The 18,692-nt window shown below is 43.0% G+C and overlaps 3 protein-coding genes across 3 annotated transcripts in view; 1 reads left to right on the forward strand and 2 right to left on the reverse strand.

The window, feature by feature from the left end:
* The first annotated feature begins 302 nt into the window (after positions 1-302).
* On the forward strand, positions 303-6,212 carry klhl22 (kelch-like family member 22). Its single transcript, XM_079222178.1, has 7 exons — positions 303-550; positions 998-1,163; positions 1,251-1,574; positions 1,748-2,157; positions 2,925-3,117; positions 3,283-3,516; positions 3,708-6,212. The coding sequence occupies exons 1-7, from the start codon at positions 306-308 to the stop codon at positions 4,047-4,049; spliced, it is 1,914 nt and encodes a 637-aa protein (XP_079078304.1). The 5' UTR covers positions 303-305; the 3' UTR covers positions 4,050-6,212.
* Positions 6,213-9,168: 2,956 nt separating this feature from the next.
* On the reverse strand, positions 9,169-11,723 carry tbx16 (T-box transcription factor 16; the record flags this gene model as incomplete). The annotated part of the gene is made up of 8 exons (XM_079222114.1): positions 11,563-11,723; positions 11,350-11,452; positions 10,765-10,929; positions 10,395-10,541; positions 10,234-10,304; positions 9,993-10,081; positions 9,690-9,903; positions 9,169-9,607 (listed from the first exon to the last, which is right to left on the reverse strand). The coding sequence occupies exons 1-8, from the start codon at positions 11,679-11,681 to the stop codon at positions 9,169-9,171; spliced, it is 1,347 nt and encodes a 448-aa protein (XP_079078240.1). The 5' UTR covers positions 11,682-11,723.
* A 5,353-nt stretch (positions 11,724-17,076) lies between these two features.
* The window catches only part of cabin1 (calcineurin binding protein 1), a gene marked incomplete at its 5' end in the record, with an annotated part of 36,307 nt that continues 34,691 nt past the window's right edge, over positions 17,077-18,692 (reverse strand). Inside the window, one exon of the mRNA XM_079222906.1 lies at positions 17,077-18,590. Coding sequence (XP_079079032.1) covers positions 18,447-18,590 — 144 coding nt within the window. The 3' untranslated portion in view covers positions 17,077-18,446. The remainder of the gene's footprint in view (positions 18,591-18,692) is intronic.

Consider the following 18,692-nt stretch of genomic DNA (forward strand, 5'->3'; position numbering starts at 1 on the left):
GTGGCGGGCAGCAAGTAGGTCGACGGAAGGGCGTACGCATGTAACGATGCACTTTAATGCCTCTTCAATCGCTCCGTGGATTAAGCCAGGCCGTAAATCGCGTGTTTAACGCGCTACAGATCAGGAACGTCTCGCTGACGAGCGGTGACATCTCGAGCCACCCTCACTAACCGACACGGGAACCACCGATTTGTTTAAGCCGCTGGTCACGCAATCGTTTCTCCTCACGACGACAGCAGTTGTGGCTTAAATGCACAACAGCTATGTTGATATATAGTTAGAATGGTGTTGGCGCGAGACAGACGATGAAGCCTGAACACCAGCTCTCTTGCATGGCTGAAGGAAAGCTGAGTCCAATGGGAGGACGGCCTGGCTCATCAGGCCGCCCCAGCCGCCAGACCTACAAGAGTTCAGCCCATTTCCACAGCCTGCTGGACGGCCTGCTGGCCCTCAGACAAAGTGGCATCCTGTTTGATGTGGTGCTGCTGGTGGAGGGCCGACCCATCCAAGCCCACCGCATCCTTCTGGCAGCCTCTTGCGATTATTTTAGGTAAAGCTCAAAGCTGGTTGCTTTACTTGCTTCCCATTTTTGTCTTGATTTGTGTGTCCTAGTATAAGCAATAAAGATGCATTCCTTGCTTGTGTTTCCACCCATGCAGACACCATCCCTTTACAAAGAGTGCTTTCTACCAGCAGTTAAAGGGAATTACACCTCAGGCTCAGTCTAATCAACGAAGATTTGGTTGAAAGCATATGAAGGTTTTGTGATGGGTTCAGAACTATTTTTGCAGGGGATTTCTTGGCTCAACATATGTCTTTTCTTTTTGTAGTTGGTCTTTGAAAATTATGTGGAAACGTGTAAGAGAAAGATAGGTGGACATCACGCAGCAAAAGTACCTGGCAGAATTGAAACTGTCATTGTGACATGTAATCATCACTGGGCCACCAGGCTACCCAACCATAAGGCATTTACCAATATGTCACTGTTGTCCACTAGGGGAATGTTTGCTGGAGGCCTTCGAGAGACACAGCAAAAGGAGATCCCGATTCATGGAGTGTCTTACACGGCCATGAAAAAGATCCTTGACTACATTTACACGTCAGAGATTGAGTTAGACCTGGAGTGTGTGCAGGAAGTCCTGATAGCTGCCACACTAGTCCAGGTAAACTCTTTGTTGTTCAGTTGGTAGACCACATTGTTCATTTTTGTGTTTTCTTCAGCTAATCTGTATCCTTTTGTGTTTTTATAGCTTGAGATTGTCATCAACTTTTGCTGTGATTTCCTTTTCTCCTGGCTGGACGAGAGCAACATCTTAGAGGTCCATAATCTAGCTGATCTCTACGTACTGCAGCAACTCCATGCCAGGATCCACTCCTACATCCTCAGGAACATCCAGACTTTGTCTCGCACTGATGTGTACCGACAACTGCCCCAGGACGAAGTGTTCAGCGCGCTGAGTAGTGAAGAGCTCCAAGTGAACAGTGAGAACGAGGTGTACGAGGCAGCTCTTCACTACCACTTCAGTCCTGAGCAGGTGGAAACTGACCAGGTGTACTTGCAGGTCAGTCCCAAGGTGTGTTTGCATTTTGTACTCATCTCTTCATCTACATCAGATACACACATGTACTGTATTGTATTGTTAACTTCTTAGTTTTACTTTACTGTTACTCACACTTCACTTTGTCAACGCTTTATCAGCCTGAGTTGCAATCGACTAATTTAAAAAAAATCTTTTTGACTTTAAAGGACAATCTCAAGATGCTTGATGCTGTGCGTTTCTGCCTGATTGAGAAACAAGTGTTGCAGAGGCTGTACGGCAGACTGAACCAGTGTCCACTGAAGGACTCGGTGTCAGCTGCCCTGCGGTACCATGAGCAGGAGATCTGGCAGCCTGTCCTGCAAAGTCCTCTCACACAGCCACGGTCCACCTTCCACTGCATTCTGGGCTTTGGGGGGATGTTTACCTCCGGATCTCTCACAGTCAACGAGCATTTGTTTCAGGTGTTCCACCCGAGCTGGGGGGAGTGGAGAACCCTCACTGCAGCGAACACCCCCCGGATGTCCAACCAGGGCATCGCTGTGCTCAACAACTTTGTTTATCTAATTGGAGGAGACAAGAACACCAGTGGGTTTCGTGCAGAGACGCGCTGCTGGAGGTGAGATCCCATTCTTTAATTTAAGTGATTATTGCTTAATCTGTTGATTTTGTTTTTTCTCAATTCATTGTTTATTAGAACTGGAATGATCAGTCAAATAAGTGATGAGTTGATTGATTAATCCACAACTATTTTGAGAATAGGGTAATCCAGCCAATATGCCTTTCTTTTTCTTTCTTTCTTTTTACAAATAACATAAACATTTTAGGTTTTGTTTCTTGAAGAAAAGAATGTGACCAAAATACATACTGAGCAGAATGTTTAACAGTTGAAAAATCAGCCAGTGGTTTCTGGTGGACACACTGTAATGGCTCCAGTGTATCTTTGGCATTTCTGAACTTCTGTCACATGTTACATATCGTCTGACATATTTTCAGATACTGGTGTATTTGCAATAAACTAATATTGGATAATATGCAAGCCCACCTGATTTGTTGATTGGACTTTACTCTATAGATTGTCAGACAATAGTTTATAATGTTCTCAGATTGCGTGCTTTGAATCTGTGATTAAATCCAAAGAAAGTCAGTTTACACAAATGTAAAACAGAGAAAAGAAGCAAATCCTCGCATTTTAGCTTGATAAATGATTTAATCCATAAAAAAATATAAACAACTCCACTTTGGTTTCTCAGATCCAATACATTTTGTGGTGCAATAAAAAGCATGTTCATACTCTTGTTGGTTTATGAATAATTCGATTTACACTGTACTTTGAGCACAGACTTTCTTTCTTAACTGTTCTGATACTTGTCCATTTTTTTCCAGGTACGACCCTCGTCACAACAGCTGGTGCTCCATTCAGCCCCTGCAGCACCAGCACGCTGACCACTGTGTTTGTGTGATGGACGGCTATATTTATGCCATCGGAGGGCGGGACTACAGCAATGAACTGGAGTTAGTGGAGCGCTATAACCCTCACACCAACATGTGGGAGTTTGTATCACCCCTGAAGAGAGAGGTAGGAGAATATTTGAAAGATGAAAACAATTCATGTAATACTGCGACCATCCACATGATGGTGCTACATACCCACCTAAGTATTGTTACTGACGCTTTCCTGTTATATACCAGGTAATTTACCTTACCAAGATCTTCTTTAATACTGGTCTAACTTTCCTTCCAGGTTTACGCCCACGCTGGAGCAGTGTTGGATGGGAAAATGTATATAACATGCGGGCGCAGAGGAAACGCGTACCTCAGAGAGACCTACTGTTTTGACCCTGTGGCCAATCATTGGTCAGCTTGTGCTGAGGGGCCGGTAGAGCGAGCGTGGCATGGCATGGCTGCTGTTAATGGACGTGTTTATGTTATTGGTGGAAGCAATGATGAGCGTGGATATCGTCGTGACGTCCTGAAGGTACAATGCTACAAATTATCAGTGTTTATTGTTGTACAATGCAGGCAGTGTCTAATAGTCAATATTCTCATAGTACAGCATTCAGTTTAAAATGGTGTTTATGTTTTTCATTTGGACACATAGAGATGTTCTTGCATCTTTGGACAGCACTTTAATGAAACAGAGAGTAAGTTATTTCCTGTTTTTCCCAGGTGGCATGCTTTGACCCTAAAGCCAACTCTTGGTCTTTGCTGACCCCCCTTCATGCGGGACATGGAGAACCCGGCATCACTGTGCTGGACAGCCGCATCTACGTCCTGGGAGGACGCTCTCATGACAAAGGCAACAGGATGAAATACGTTCACGTGTACAACACCGACGCGGACGAGTGGGAGAATGAGACAGAGTTTAAGGAGCGTGTCTCTGGCCTGGCAGCCTGCGTGGCGCTCATGTCCCCCGCTGTGATCGCCCAGGCCAGGAGCTGGGAGCAGCGCACCAAGGCCTCATGGGAAGATGTGGACATGGACAACTCGGAGGACTCCGGTGAGGATTAAAGCTGCTGTGTTGAGCTTAAAGTCTAAACTGGATGTCGGTCTGATCACTGGAGACTGTCATGCACTTTTCTTACACAGCATGTTAAAGTTCCTGGAGGATATTTTTGGGCAGCATCGTGTCCCCCTTGCACGTTGATTACTTTGAGTGCCTCTGAACCAAGATTTGTTCAAGACCGTTGCACACTTTTTTAGTTACTTTTCAAATATCTTAGATAATCATAACCCTGCATATGAATCCCTGCTGCAATCCTACTGCTGATCCCTCATTCTTACATGTTAATTGAATTGTTTATCATAGAGAGAACCTCAACATCTTTCAGTGACATAAAGCAGCAAAGACTACTGGCTATGAAATAGCACAACCTAAGTTCGACAGAGCATCTTCTAAAATCTGGTTAATACTTCAGAGATATACAAGCCGTAGTTACCTTTTAGATTAGTTGTTAATGTAGGGAATTGAAGACCATTGTTGACTTTTTAAATATAATTTAGCATTGTTAACATTGTGCCTTGTTTTTGTGGTTACATCCTAAAGTGTGCTGTGAAGTGTATGTTTTAGTGTATTCTGCAGATGGATATGAACCTTTATTATTATGCCTCTGACATTACAATTTGTTTTTAAAAACATTTAAATGATTTGTGGTTGTACCTGAATGAAGAGGCGTTGGTGCTGCAGGTTGTAGACCTCACAGCTCACAATAAGTTGCCATATCTGGTTCTGATTTATGAATGTTAAGTCTTGATTTTTGTGATGAAAACCAAACCATTATTGTCATATTAGTTGGGTCCTCTCATTGATCTTCCATACAATATAACTTATTTTATTACTGAATTCAAAGATCACACTGAGGAGTGGTTCTAACATCCTTCTCTCCGCTGAGTGGAGCTTTGCTCTATGCTTCTGCTTGATGCCTCAGTTCACAGGTATGCTGTTTATTCTAAATATCTAAGAAGCTTAATGACACACTCCACTGTGAATCCTTTACAGGAAGTCTGTTTTAAAATGTGATTTTCTTTTTCCAATAATGAGAGTTATGTCTTAAAAAGAAAATGCAATGTATGAGAACACACGGTCACATAATGCAAACATAGTAACCTATTCATAACTTACATTTTGTGACCTAATAAAGATAGTAATATGTTGTTTTTGTTGTGGGTGCATGTTAGTTTAGCATATATTTTTAAATTATTTGACTACTTTTAGTTCAACAAAATAATTAGTTGTTGATTCTGTATATGTCCATCAGATGTGTGTTAATGTCAGCGTTAAGCAGACTTTGAAACAAAGTTTCTTGAAAGAACTGCCATTTAAATAAAACTGCCTATGTGAAGGCACTCCAGGCGGTACGTGAGATTTAAAAAAATATATATTTAAATTGAGCATCCATTTTAAAATCCTTTAAATTAGTTATTTAATAAATATTCAATAACATACAAGTGTAAGTTCATAAACTGAATTGTATATATTCTATAATAAATCAGACACTGATGGCGCAGCATTACATCTTTTTTTCAACCAAAAATGCTATGCGCTGGTTCGGGAGTACTTGGCTGAAATTTCTTTTTCACAGGGGTACATCACTGAAAAAAGGTTGAGGACCACTGCTCTACAGTCAGTGCAGACAACTGATTATCAAAAATAGAGTAACGGTATTCCTCAATGCAGCATCATAAGAATTAACCAGAAAAGAAACACATTTTCGACACTTAAACAATAATTATTGGCAATAAATAAAACGAGCCATGGACACAACGGCGTCTGAAACCTACTTTAGAATCAGTAGTAGAATAAAACATCACCAAAGCAGACAACGTGGACATGTAAACAATAGCCACTGATACACAGGTATTACAGCAAAGGTGAGACTGCACATTGATATTGATATATATATCTACGTTTTTTACCGACAGTCTATGGTTTTTACTCACGCGGGCTCTCTAGTCCAGTATAACTATCGTAGTCCCCTCACTCGGCCTCTCTGGTCCCCGCTGCGCACCTCGTATTCAAAGCATTTTGAGCTGGAGGATGCTCCACCGTCACATCAGTCTTACGCACATCCATAAAGGTCAAAGTTGAAAGGTACGATAAGGGAGAGCAGGGTTAGTTGGCATACTTTTCACTTTGCTGTATTTCTCTGACAGAATGTATGTTATAATATTATAACCAGCAGCTAATAAAAGGTGATGTGCTCAGCTATACATATGCTTTTACTGTTTACTATTACTGTTACCGCTGGAGTTAATGTAATGTGTTACTTTCACCCTGCAACAGCACGAGTTAGGTTTAGAACTTGTGTCTTCACTTTTTCTGAACGCCCATGTTGTTGTAATAGAAAGTCTCCACTGATGGCTGTCTTTCTTGTTTGAACTGGTTGCTGCCTCATGCCCTTTATTCCGCCCAGTCTCTACTAGTTCCTCTCCATTTGGCCCTCCACTCCATCAGCTTTATGAAGGCTGACTGCTTCTTTCCTCTCCGAGGCTGTTTCATCTACATCTGTTACCCCCCGCCAGCCCTAAGTGAGTGCCCCCCCCTCTCTATTTCACACTGTTGTGCCAGCCCCCACCACGTTGTCTGTTGGGATGTGCTGACTGGACATCCAGGATCAACAATCTGCTGCGTTTATGCGCCTTTTCATTCTAAAGCTGCAGTACCACCTGGGGAATACTTACGACATATGTCATGGTCTTAACCACGTCAGCGGCCTTTACTGGCATCTGAGTGCAGGTCGATCTTGTGCTCTTTGCAGGACCATTATCAGAGCAATTAAAAGAACCAAATGACCCATTGTTGTGGAACTATGCAGATTAAACCCAGTGGAGTTGTTGATGTGTGTGTCAAGGGAATCGTACAAAGTGCTTGCTTTGATTCTTGATTCTCCTGCTGTGCAGGGTAGGCGGTCTTCAGCTAGCTTGTCTGACAATTGAGAACAAAGAACGGCACGTGTAGAAAAAAAAAGGCTCCTGTTCTATTTCTGGACTTTTATTAAGCAGACACACTTTGTCTTTAACTTACAACACATTTTAGGCATTTACCAAAGGCCCTGACCAACATGACGTGTAGTGAATGCAACCAGTTTGGTATCAATAGAACACGTCACATACAGAATATAAATATACAGCTTTACTGTGATGTGAATGATCAAATAGCATCTGCATAACAAGATCTGAAGGTAGCATATTTAAATAGGACAGGATGTCCATTCTAACCTGTTGACCTCCAGAAAATGTTCTCCAATCTACCCTCTGTCAAACCCATAAAAGATACACTCAGTTGTTCAAGATGAACAGCTATTGTGAAAGATGTCTTCAACTTATTTTCCTTTTCATGCCGCTGCTAACTGTTTGGGGCTAACTGACAAATTTAGCCTGATAAGCAAACCAAATTGCCATTTTGTTTCTCTTCTGTCCTTCATATTCATTCATATTTGAATATGATTACATCAAGTCTGAGGTCTGGAACCAGGCAGCAGTGACAAATCCTCCCTAAAATAATAAGATTGACAAAGTTTTCACATTGTTTTTACATCTTTAAATCACAGCTCGGACTACCTTCACATCCAATAGACAAACACAGTATTAGTATAATATATTACAAACACAATCTAAAAGCACAATGCACATTAATAAAACAATTAGGAATCACAGTCATGTAAGACAAAAACAGTCAGTGTTGATATCTTTTTTCTATTTAGGAAACATACAAGATGTCTAGCTTGTGTTTAAGGAGCTATCTAAATGGACTCACTTCATTTGTTAAGTATCGAATGAGCAAGATCCAAACTTTTCAGAGGTTTGTTTCCAGCTGCCCCACTTGGACATTACATTAGGTAAAGTGACAAAATTATCTAAATGTCTAAATATTTTACTTCAATGGAAAATAGTTTTGCTTGTTTTGTCTATAAACACAGAGTATATGCATACACTATGTTGGGACCAATCCCTCTTGTGTATTATTATGTATGATGACCTTCTCATCCAGCAGTGCAGGTTACTGTCAAGCTCTCTTTTGTTATCCTCATTAAAATGAGGAAATGAAAGTTGTGCATACTTATAGCTGGAGAAGTTGGACTAACTGGTTCAAGAAGCCTCCTAGATAATGAATTGCACTGAGTAAAATCCACACCACACCAGAGATGTTCCTAAAGAATGCCCCCCCTCCTCTTCCCTGGACTTTACAACAGTCATTAGCAGCTCACATCCACCCAGGGCGGATGCGATGGGCCCAGCTTGTCTTTTTCAGCTGTGAAAAGGAGCCAAACAGCCCCATTTTCATGCTTTTTAAGGCTCATTGAGATGGAGAACAAGAGTCGTGCAATGCTTTATTTATGATGCTGGTGGGTAAACCTCAGCAGGTGAGCCGGAGTCACAGTAATACAATGTCTTTAATGCATGCTGGGCCTGTTGAAACTACAGAGTGGCCCTCGTTAGATCAACAAAGAGGAAATACAAACAAATGCCACCAGAACATTTGATGCTTGTCAGAGCTGGCCAGGTATGCAGATATGCACCCGCAAACAAAGACATCTTTACAATACACAAACTCATGCAGAACATGGATTAGATGAGAACCAAAATTACAGACGGGGCCTTTGAAACGTAATGGCTGATACAAGTTATCAAATGTAAACTAGGTGTCTTCTAAAAAAGATGTTCTCTTTTTATTCAGATAATAGATTAACATAAACGAGACAGCGAATCACTTTAATTTTTTATTTTCAGATCACATCACAATTTAAAGGCGGACATACATTGCACACTTATGTTTTATTCTTAATTTTCTTTACAAAAATAATATTTAAACTTGGAGATGAGATGAAATACAAAATAAATAGACAATTCTACAATAAATCAATAATACAGCATGGCGGAGCACACTTTGGCTTCAGTCAGCATAACTGGAGTCTGAGTCCTGCCAGTCTGAACAGAAGGCAGCGACGGGCGTCTCCTTCCACTTCTTCTCATCTTCCACTTCATCTATTGTTGCCGCAGGCCTCTGGCCCTGAGCCGTGTCTCGGCATGCAGTCGCATAGCTGTGAGCACTGGATCAGCATTCAGGCAGGATGGCGTAGCAGCAGCATCGGTTAAAGTCACTCTCAGTCCGTTATCATTGAAGATCCCTTCACCAGCAGGAGTAAGAGAACAGCGGGTACTGGCTCCACTCAGCCACGTTGCCATGGTGATAGCCATGGTGCACAGCTTGTGTGGTGTAGTCAGCGGTCAGGTGATGAGGAGGGGGATACTGGGCAGGACCGGGGCCGCTCCACTGTCCAAGAGGCTGTTCGGCGCTGTACGGGCTGTAAATGTGGTGGCTGATCACCCCTGGCTTGCCGGCCTGGGCCATGGTCATGTTGAGGACCCCGGGATAGTCCTGGGGGGCAGCGAGGGGCTGCGGGGCGCAAGGCGAGGGGCCAACCTCATGTGTGCGGGGCTTTGAAGGGTCATGATCGGGGACGGTGGCAACATCAGGGACTCTGGACTCGAAGCTGCTGCGTCCTGATCCACTGTTGCTGCTGCCGACGCTGGAGGAGGGAGAGGGAGACTTTCCATACTCGTGGAACCTGAAGAGCAAAAGGAGGGTTGGTTATTGTCTGGTCATCACGTCAACACTGTGCTCCTATTTGTTGCGTAACTTGTATTCACCTGTACGGCTGGTAGGAAGCTGGAGCAGGAACAAGCTGCTCTGTGTTGTACATGTCCCTGGGGTCGGCCCCAGCGGGAGATTCAGTCCTCACACTGGGTTCCCTGTCAGCAGCCCACGCGGAGTAACGCTCGTCTTTGACGCCCTCAGCCTCTTTCCTTTTGGGCGGGTCTCCTTCCTCGCCGTCGTAACCCTCATACGATGACCGGCAGAAATCTGAGAAGACCCAAATTGTTCGGTCAGTCTTGGAGTACAGGACAAGAAAGTGCAAACATCAACAGCAGGAAGAGAGTCTTAAACTGTACCTGGTGGACTGTCCTCCTCAGAGTCTCTGTTCAAATTGTCTGACATCTTGGATCGTTTCTCCAGGCTAATTGGGTTCTTGTTTGAACGCCTGCAGAGGAACATCAGGTTTCTTTGAAAAAAATCAATTACATTCAATACAATCTGCTGCGAATTAAAACTGTAGACGAGCCAAACGGCAATTGTTGTAGGGCTCCTCGAGCTGCGGAGTCATTAACATCAGTACCTCCATGTGACACCCACCTTTTCTTATTAGTGCCTTCATCCCGGAAACCTTTCGCAAATGGGTTGTGATCGATCTTCAGCTTTGTAATCTGTAGATGGGAAAATCAAATCAGTAAAAATAATAATAAAAGTAATAATGTGTGACGTCCTGCCAGCGGTTTGAAGGGAGAGAAACTGACCTTGGTGTTCTGGTACGCTGTGACCGCCGTGAAGGAAGTCTCAGGGAAGGTGAATGTCTGGAAAACACTCCAGCGGACACTGAACAGGTCGTCCGCCTGGACGATGTGGAAGCGCGGGTGGTAGCGATGCATGGAGTGCAAAATGACCTGCAGATAGGAAGAAGGTGATTAATCCAGACCACTTTTATTGTGCTCTAAACTCTTTTTACGAGCATCTACTTTGCCGGTGCCAAAGCACCCCGACCGTAAGTGTTACTAGTCCACCAAGTACTTAAATTATCCCAAATCCTGCAAGAATGCAGTGCGGATATCATCTAGAAATACATACAGAGTTCTTGTTAAGGCCCGTATTTCAAGTGCTCTTACTTACATGGCCGTGCTGGTCGAGTGTATTGTTGGTGAGCTTGAGCTTCAGGAAGGAGATGGACTGCTTCATCCAGTGGCTCCCCGGGGCTGGAGATTCGGGGTGGAGGTAGGTCCTGCAGGGAGGCTGGGGCTCCGCTTTTCCTGCCACCTCCCATTTCTCTTTATTCCACTGTAGGACGGAGACAGATAGTCAGTCAGTCTGTCACAGAGAAAGGTGATTTACAGAAGGAGCTTCATCTTCTGTCTTCCCACAGTGTGAGAGGAGGACGAGAGTGAGAGCAGAGTGACTGCTGGCCAGTACCACCCACAGAGATAGGGGGTAGTACAGTGGGTTCCCAGCAGGGGATACAAAAACAGGAAGAGATAGCACCCTTTGATGTACAATGTTAGGAGAGGGGGGAGGGGCGGCGGTTGATAAACAGGGGATGTCTTGTCTGGAGATACTGGTAACCACTGAGGGGCATCTACAGCCAAAGCCATGGCTGTGGTAAGTCAAGGCTACTTTTTATTGTAGGAAAGTAAAAGGCCTTTTCACAACCGAAAATGGCAGACTCATTCACAAGTGAAGGAAAAGTAACGAGTATCTTACCTTGTATCTGAAACCATCTTCAGGGACCATGTCAACCAGTAAGATGTACTTGGCACACGGAATAAGGCTCGACAGATTAATCTTACAGTGTGGAAACATCCTCCTGGAAAACATAGAAAGGGACGCATGAGGAAAAAAAACGAGCAAACGCAGCAACAGAAGACATTACTTTTCAAACATTTTGCATTCAATGTTATTCTTCTGTCCTCTTACCTGCCCGGTTTGGTGATAATCATCTCTGTTCCTATTTCAGAAAAGGTCTTCCAGAGTTCAGGGTCCTCCAGAGTCATCCTAATGTTGCCCTGCAGATAGGCATCGGGGCCAGCAGCCATGGAGGAGGGAGGAGGGACGCTGAAGTTTGTCTTTAAATCTAAAAGGGAATAAAAATCATCATAGCCAGATGCTTCAGTAAATGTGATAGAAGTCAGGTTAAAAAAAGGACCGCTCAGGGAAGACAAAACAACTGAAGACAACACTGGTTGGGAAAAAGGAGTTTACTAATTGAGAAGCCCGGTTTTCGTCCGACAAACATTAGTCAACACTCACCTCTGAGGGACTGCATTGTTTAGGTTCAGCAAGAGCACAGCAAGAGCTTGAAAGAGCTTCATGCACTGAGGGCCAGTAAGCAATCCAAGTATCCGTGATATCCAAGTGATTCTTCAGCTCTGCTGTCTCCTTCCTCATGTGAAAAAATAAAAAGAGAAATCCAGCAGCTCAGGGAGTCAGAAGGTTAGTCAGTCTTGTTGCAGCAGATATTTCAGAGATCATGAGTCCTGCTGGGAGTGGTGACCATGACTTTTAAGGAAAGCCTAGGAGTGGGTTGGGTCAAGAGAGCCATTCCCAGGCTTTGAAGTGGCACAATGATGAGTCAGAGCCCCGCTGTGATTGGAGGCTGCTGGAAATCAAAGAGACTTAACAGAGCCTTGATACCGTCCCCACAGGAAGGGGGACGAAGGAATTGCATCTTTATTAACTGCTAAGAGACTTTAAAACCAATATGGACAGACTTCCCTGCTGCAGATCGGGGCTCGCAGCGGCACCAGAATCTGTGTAAATATCATTCACACAGACATAACTACACACCAAAATGGCATTTAGAGTGTTTGTGCAATGTTGTAAATACCCAAATTATTAGATGAAACTGCAACATAATGGAACGTGTATTTCATTTGGTTTTGTGTGTACACTGGAGTCACTATTTTCTTTAAAAAATAGTTTTCTCAAAGTATAGCCCTCACTCTAACACTAGTTATTACACACATCCTTTTTATTGAAACCGAAATTAGATACAAATAAAGAACAAACTGTCTGACATCAAATATGCGTTTTACTTTTACACAACTTTACTCAGCTTTCTCCATAATAGAAAATTACGCTGTGGGTGTAAACCCATAATGGCGTAATGATAACATGCAGTCTTTCTGCAGGTAACTTTTACCTGGGGGCGTCCTCTGAAGCCTCTGCAGGCAGAGGTTGTGGTGGGTTGTGTATTGGGTGTCTAGACAGGCCCATGCTCTGATAGATAATCTCATTAGGCTAGTTTCCCTTATAGTTTCTGCATGTGGAGAAAGCCTTGTGTATAGGCAGGCAATTAACAGCCAGTTAGCACCACAAGCCCAAGTCAGCCTTGAATGGGTCTGAGAATAAAGACTTGCCACAACATCTCGGCCATCCTCCCACCATCCGCACCCAGGCAAAATCCACACGTGTAATTCCTAGGCCTGTCTCATGCCATGTTACTGCAGGCAAAACAAATGCTAAACTGCAGGCATTAGCATAGAGGAACAAAATTAGACCACAGTCCCCCTCTCGTTTCCACTGACATGAAAATTTGAATTGAGGTGACTTTCACATCTCATTCAACCTCTTTTTCTAGCATAGACACACCACTTCCACTTCCATTTCTTATTGTATTCTCATGTCTGCATGGTGCATACAATGCCTTCTGTAAGCTCAGCTCCCTGACACCCATTCACAAAGGATTTGTGTAACTGTATGGATAACAGTTTAGACAATAAAACCAAATGTAACATATGATCTAGAGTTTTAAAAGCAACGTGTGCAGCATGCAATGGTCCCACCGTAGCACAGCACTCTGTAGTGTCAGCCGTTAAGTGAGCACAAAGAGATATTCACTGCTAGAAAGTCTTTCCTGTGAAAATATTGACGGGCCTCTTTAAGGCTTCTGTGCATGGTCGATGCAGAATAAAAAGGATAATAACATTCAGCTTGTAATGAGGCACTTAAAGATGCAGAGATCTCTGTACGATCACTTACTCATGTTATACGTCTTGATGCAGGACCCTCCCAGCACCACCCCCTTGGCCTTGAGGAAGTGCGATGTGTTTTTATCCTCTTCATGTGAAACCGACTGTTGTCGAGGAGTTATTATGCACAGGTTCGGTGTTGATCTCCTCACTTAGCACTTAGCCAGCTCTTCTCTGGGTCCTGCATGGGGACCCCTTCAACTGTTTCACGGGGCAGAGGTCACACAAATCTGTGAGCGTTTAGGAGGAAGACGCTGCGAGAATTAAAGAGATTTGGGCGAAAGATTCTCCGCACTGCAGCTCTAGCAGCAAAGCGTGTCGATGTTTGAGCTGAGGTGTACATTTCAGCAGCGGCAGTGTCAATCCCATTACGCACTGGGTCTGGAGGTGACAGGTGTGACTGGTAAATACCTCGCTGCATTGCCTGGGGACAAAAGCCAGGGACAGAGAGGCATGACAGGGAGCTCTCTCTTTTGTAACAGCAAGCCTCGGGGCGATTTGGACTGGATGACACATCACGGAGGTCACCTGGAGAACACCGATAAGGACTGCAAAGCACACACATTGTGGAATTTGTTTGAGGCCCTAAATATGCTGTATAAATGTAGCTACTTAGAATCAGCTTGATTGGCCATGTGTGTTTACACATGCATGGAATTTGACTCCGGTTTCACGTAACTCTTCGTACTTATATACATACACAATAAACAAGATAAATATAAAAAAGACATGAAAGGCAACAGAGACAAAAAGACAACAGTAGTCAGAGTACTACTTCATATGATTTTAGAATAAATCACGAGGGATGACAGGAGGACACGTTGATCATGTCTTCTGTTATGATAAACAGCTGATTCCTGTTCAACTGAAGCCCCATACCTCATACATGATTCCACTGAGGCTTCCCTTCCTGTGTCTACTCCTGGATCACCTTTGGCAGCGATGTTCTTCCTCCCAGGTGTCAGTCTTTGGCCATTTGCTTTAACTGCACATATCCCCTTGTGCTCGACAGTTAACAGCTGCCAATATACAGCCAGGGCCCGGGGATCAGACGGCTCTCCAGCAGCCCAATAAAGAGCCCCCGGAGTGGACTGACGAGAAATCTCACACCTTTCACTCACATTAGCCATGCAGCATGCTCTTTTGATGCTTAATTGGCCACTTTGAGGGGTTTGTAGAGATAGCGGCCCCATGGCTGGAGACAACATGATGTCACAGGAGGCCGAACAATCTCACATGGGGAAATGCCGATTATGATTTAACTTTATCTGCTAAGAGATGCCGTGTTGTGATTAGAAAGAATGTATAATATAATGTTTAGTTTGTGGCACTGCAGAGAACTTTAATCTATACGTATGCATCCAAATAACACCAAAGCAGAACTGATGAGTATCGAAGGTCAATTCATCAATTTGCCTTATAGTTTGCAAAGAATATACAAAAAAAACACAGGCTTACCGTGAACATGATCTGTTACAATGTCGTCTCTGGCATCCCTGACTTAACTCCAGTGGGGCCGTGGTCTCACAAGCACCAACTAGGGGCAGGGCAAGCTCACAAGCTCACATTTGGTCCACCACATAAGAAAACAAACCTCAAATCTAGCTTGCCTGGCAAAGGGGGCAAATGACAACTTCACAGCACTTCATAAGACACTCCTGGAAGTTGCTAATGAAGACTAATGACTTCCCTCGTGTCGGAGACTTCACACCAGTGTACAAGCCCTTTGACCACAAAGTCAGTGTGGTCAGCAGGGTGGTCCGCCAGCGACAAGAGTCAGAGAGCCCACAGCTCTACTGGAAGAGGATGCCTTTTCATATTTATTTTAGATTTACAAATGATTTAAAAGCAAGACAGCTTTTAGAAATACCTTTCCTTTATTTTTGTTCTCCTGTTTAAGGGTTTATTGGGGAGTTTCTCCCCGTCTAAATCAAGGACCGAGGGTGTTGTACGCTGCACAGATTGCAGAGCCTTTTGAGACAAATTTCAGATTTTGGGCTAAATAAATCAAATTGACTTGAATATCCTGCAATAACACATTTGTCAGGTGGTTTCCTAAGTGTATTATGATAGCTTGTGGGGTTGTATAGTTGGCAGTTTTAAGAGAAAATTGATAGTTTATATTTGTGATTCATTATCAGCCATAGGAAATCAGGCTCGAGCACTGACTGAGTGTGTTATTGATAAACCTTTAATGACTTCTTTTCAGTCTCATAGGCCACACACGCAGTCTGAAAATAAAGGGACTGTGAAAAAATTAGCTGTCATGGCCACTGTCAACATGTTGTGTGTGCGCGTGTGTGTTTTGGTGACCATCACCTTCCTCTTTACGGAGTACAGATTGAACATCTTCGGACTGGTGCCAGTCCCGACAAGTGTTGTCCCAGCTCGTCTGACATTCACCTGAGGATCTCTTGTAAATTAATAAAAAACTAAATGAAAGTTAAAACTAAAGCACATTAGATGGGGTTTTAGCTTCGTCATTTGAAAGGAAGAAAATTCATGCACGTTAACTCTTCTATATTCTTAATACTTGTTTGTAGTGTGTGACAGTTTCCTTGTCGCCTTATGTCATTTTATGTTGCCCTTTTAGCTTAGGTTTCGTAAAAACTATTTAAATGATTAAATATAATTAAATGAAATATATTTAGGATGTATACTTGATGTAGATGAGTGGTATTGCCACACCAAAGCTTTACAGCAGTGAACTAAAGTGGAAGTCCTACAGTCAAATTATAAGTAAAAGTGTTTCATATGAATTAATATCACCCTAAATCAAGCTGTTTGGTAATGCCTTCATTGTTTCATTACTAAGTCATAAGTTAGTACATTATGAGTTGTGCATTTTGATAAACTGTTAGGAACATTATCATATTCCTAATGCATTATAACAATATTTAGTGTCTGTCTCTGCATTTTGTCCAAATAGAATACATGTAACAACTTTATGTGTTCCCATCCCATCACGTTTGATTAGTAACTGGGCATATCCGTCAGAAAATAATTATAAACCATGCTCCAAACTTTCAACAAAGTATTACGAATGATCACAGTATATGCAACTATTTTTCAGGATGCTGCTCCACTCTACTTACTCGAGGAAGTGATACGTTGAATAACAAGGACAGGAAGAAAAATATGAAATATTATAAACGCTGAGGTGTTGTCAGGCAACTGTACCAGTACTTATACATGTTATAGGATGCTTTTACTTTTGTTAGCCTTATATCTTGAGACTTGTTGTTAGTGTTCATTTCAAGCATCAGTAAGCACCGGGTACTCATTGGTCTTCTAATAAACTGTAGTTATGGCAGTCGCAGTATCAAACTGCCCCCTCAGACACCCAACTGGTTTTCTCAGAAAGCCCAAGAGGTCTGAGCTCAAACAGACTAAACAAAACCACCGTTTTACTTGATGCCAGGACTGTTGATGTATGTGAAGTAGCACACGGAACAATATGTGTCAATATGTATCTATAATGCATTCATTCCAGACTTGGAGAACAGTTCCCCTCCAGCAGCCTGAGCCATACAATAAACAATTGTACAATCTTACACCATAAAATAACCAAAACCAACCCAAAAAATAATCCAATTCTCTTTTTCCAAGGGTGATAGTTTACAATTTTTCACTTTTGTCTTTTTTAAAAATTATTCTGAGACAGCTTTCAAGAAACATAAATCACTAAATATCTTTTTTTTTCCTCTTTTTTTTTTTTTTATAGAAAACAATCTGTAAAAAACATTCTGTTGTCTTCCTCTGAGTTTAGCTAGAATTTTGACAAATTTACCAAAATGGTTTAAATGGAAAGGCATCTGTATTAGAAAGTATTTCAATTCCACTGAAATCAGGAACGATCATGTGAAGCGTCTGACCAAGGAAAGTCGCTTCCTGAGTTGACTGAAAATAAAGCTTAATACTCAACCCCTTAAAGCCAAACACATTAGAGGGTATTTGGATTGTGATATGTACAAAAGCTAATTCATAACTGAAACCTCTTTCCACATCAATCAGATCAGTGCTGGTGACAGGACGTCTTCCTGGTAAGAGCTGTTCCTTTTCGCTACAAATGTACACAAAAGAAAAGAAAAATATATCGGACAAAATATTACAAGAATACAAAAATAGCACAAAGTTAAGTGTCAACTGAAAAACATCCCAATCGTTCAGTGTAAACATTTCTAATCTGCTACAGGTTGTGAGGCTCCACAGGTGAACCTCAAATGCAGCTGATTATCCTCATTCCCCCCTTGTGTTCATTGGAATATGTTGTGTACCAATGCGATGTGTGTTGCAGGTGAAATTGCCATACCAAAGTGATCAAAGTGGTGGACAGCAGGTACATGCTGCTGAGAATAGTCCAGACTGAGGCACCTCAGATTGACGAGTTCTCAGACGAGGATTTAGCTGCAGCTTGGAGATATACTCGGCACACAGCATAACAAATAAACACGGAACTGGTTGGCTTTAAAGGCTAAACGTCTTCTGTGCCAGATCCAGTGTGCAGGAGAGCTGGATACACCGATGTGCAATATGCATAAATGGCACATTACTGACATGCTGTGAGACGAAAGCCATCGACATCCGTCTTACACACCGTCACTGCTCACAAGCCGGGCAGTGCGGTGACGGCAGGCGAAGAGAATACTGCTCTTTTTTCAGTTTGGGGGTGCTTTTTTCGTAATGCACACGAGGGAACAAATATCATCAACAAGGACAGCTGCAGTGACATGTACCATTCCTTTTTAAAGACAGGGGGCGCAGAGGTGACGCCAAGTTGCGACAAAAAGCTTTGTTCAGTTTCAGCGTGCACACAAGGCCTTCAGTGGCTCAGATGTCCATGTAGTCGTCCTCTTCGTCCGATTCGCTTTCAAGAGACGACTCCTGGCTGGAGGTCTCCTGCACCTCCAGCGCCGGTTGGCTCAGAGTGTCCTTTTTGACTGTGGCCGCAGACTGAGACGACAAGATGACGTTCTGAAGAGGAGCAGATAGCAGGGAACACTGTTGAGTGTTAGACTAGACGACAGTTTACCCTTCGAACTAAGCGCGCACACACACACACACACACACACACAC

This window comes from Taurulus bubalis, assembly GCF_910589615.1.
Source record: "Taurulus bubalis genome assembly, chromosome: 8".
NCBI classification, from domain to species: domain Eukaryota; kingdom Metazoa; phylum Chordata; class Actinopteri; order Perciformes; family Cottidae; genus Taurulus; species Taurulus bubalis.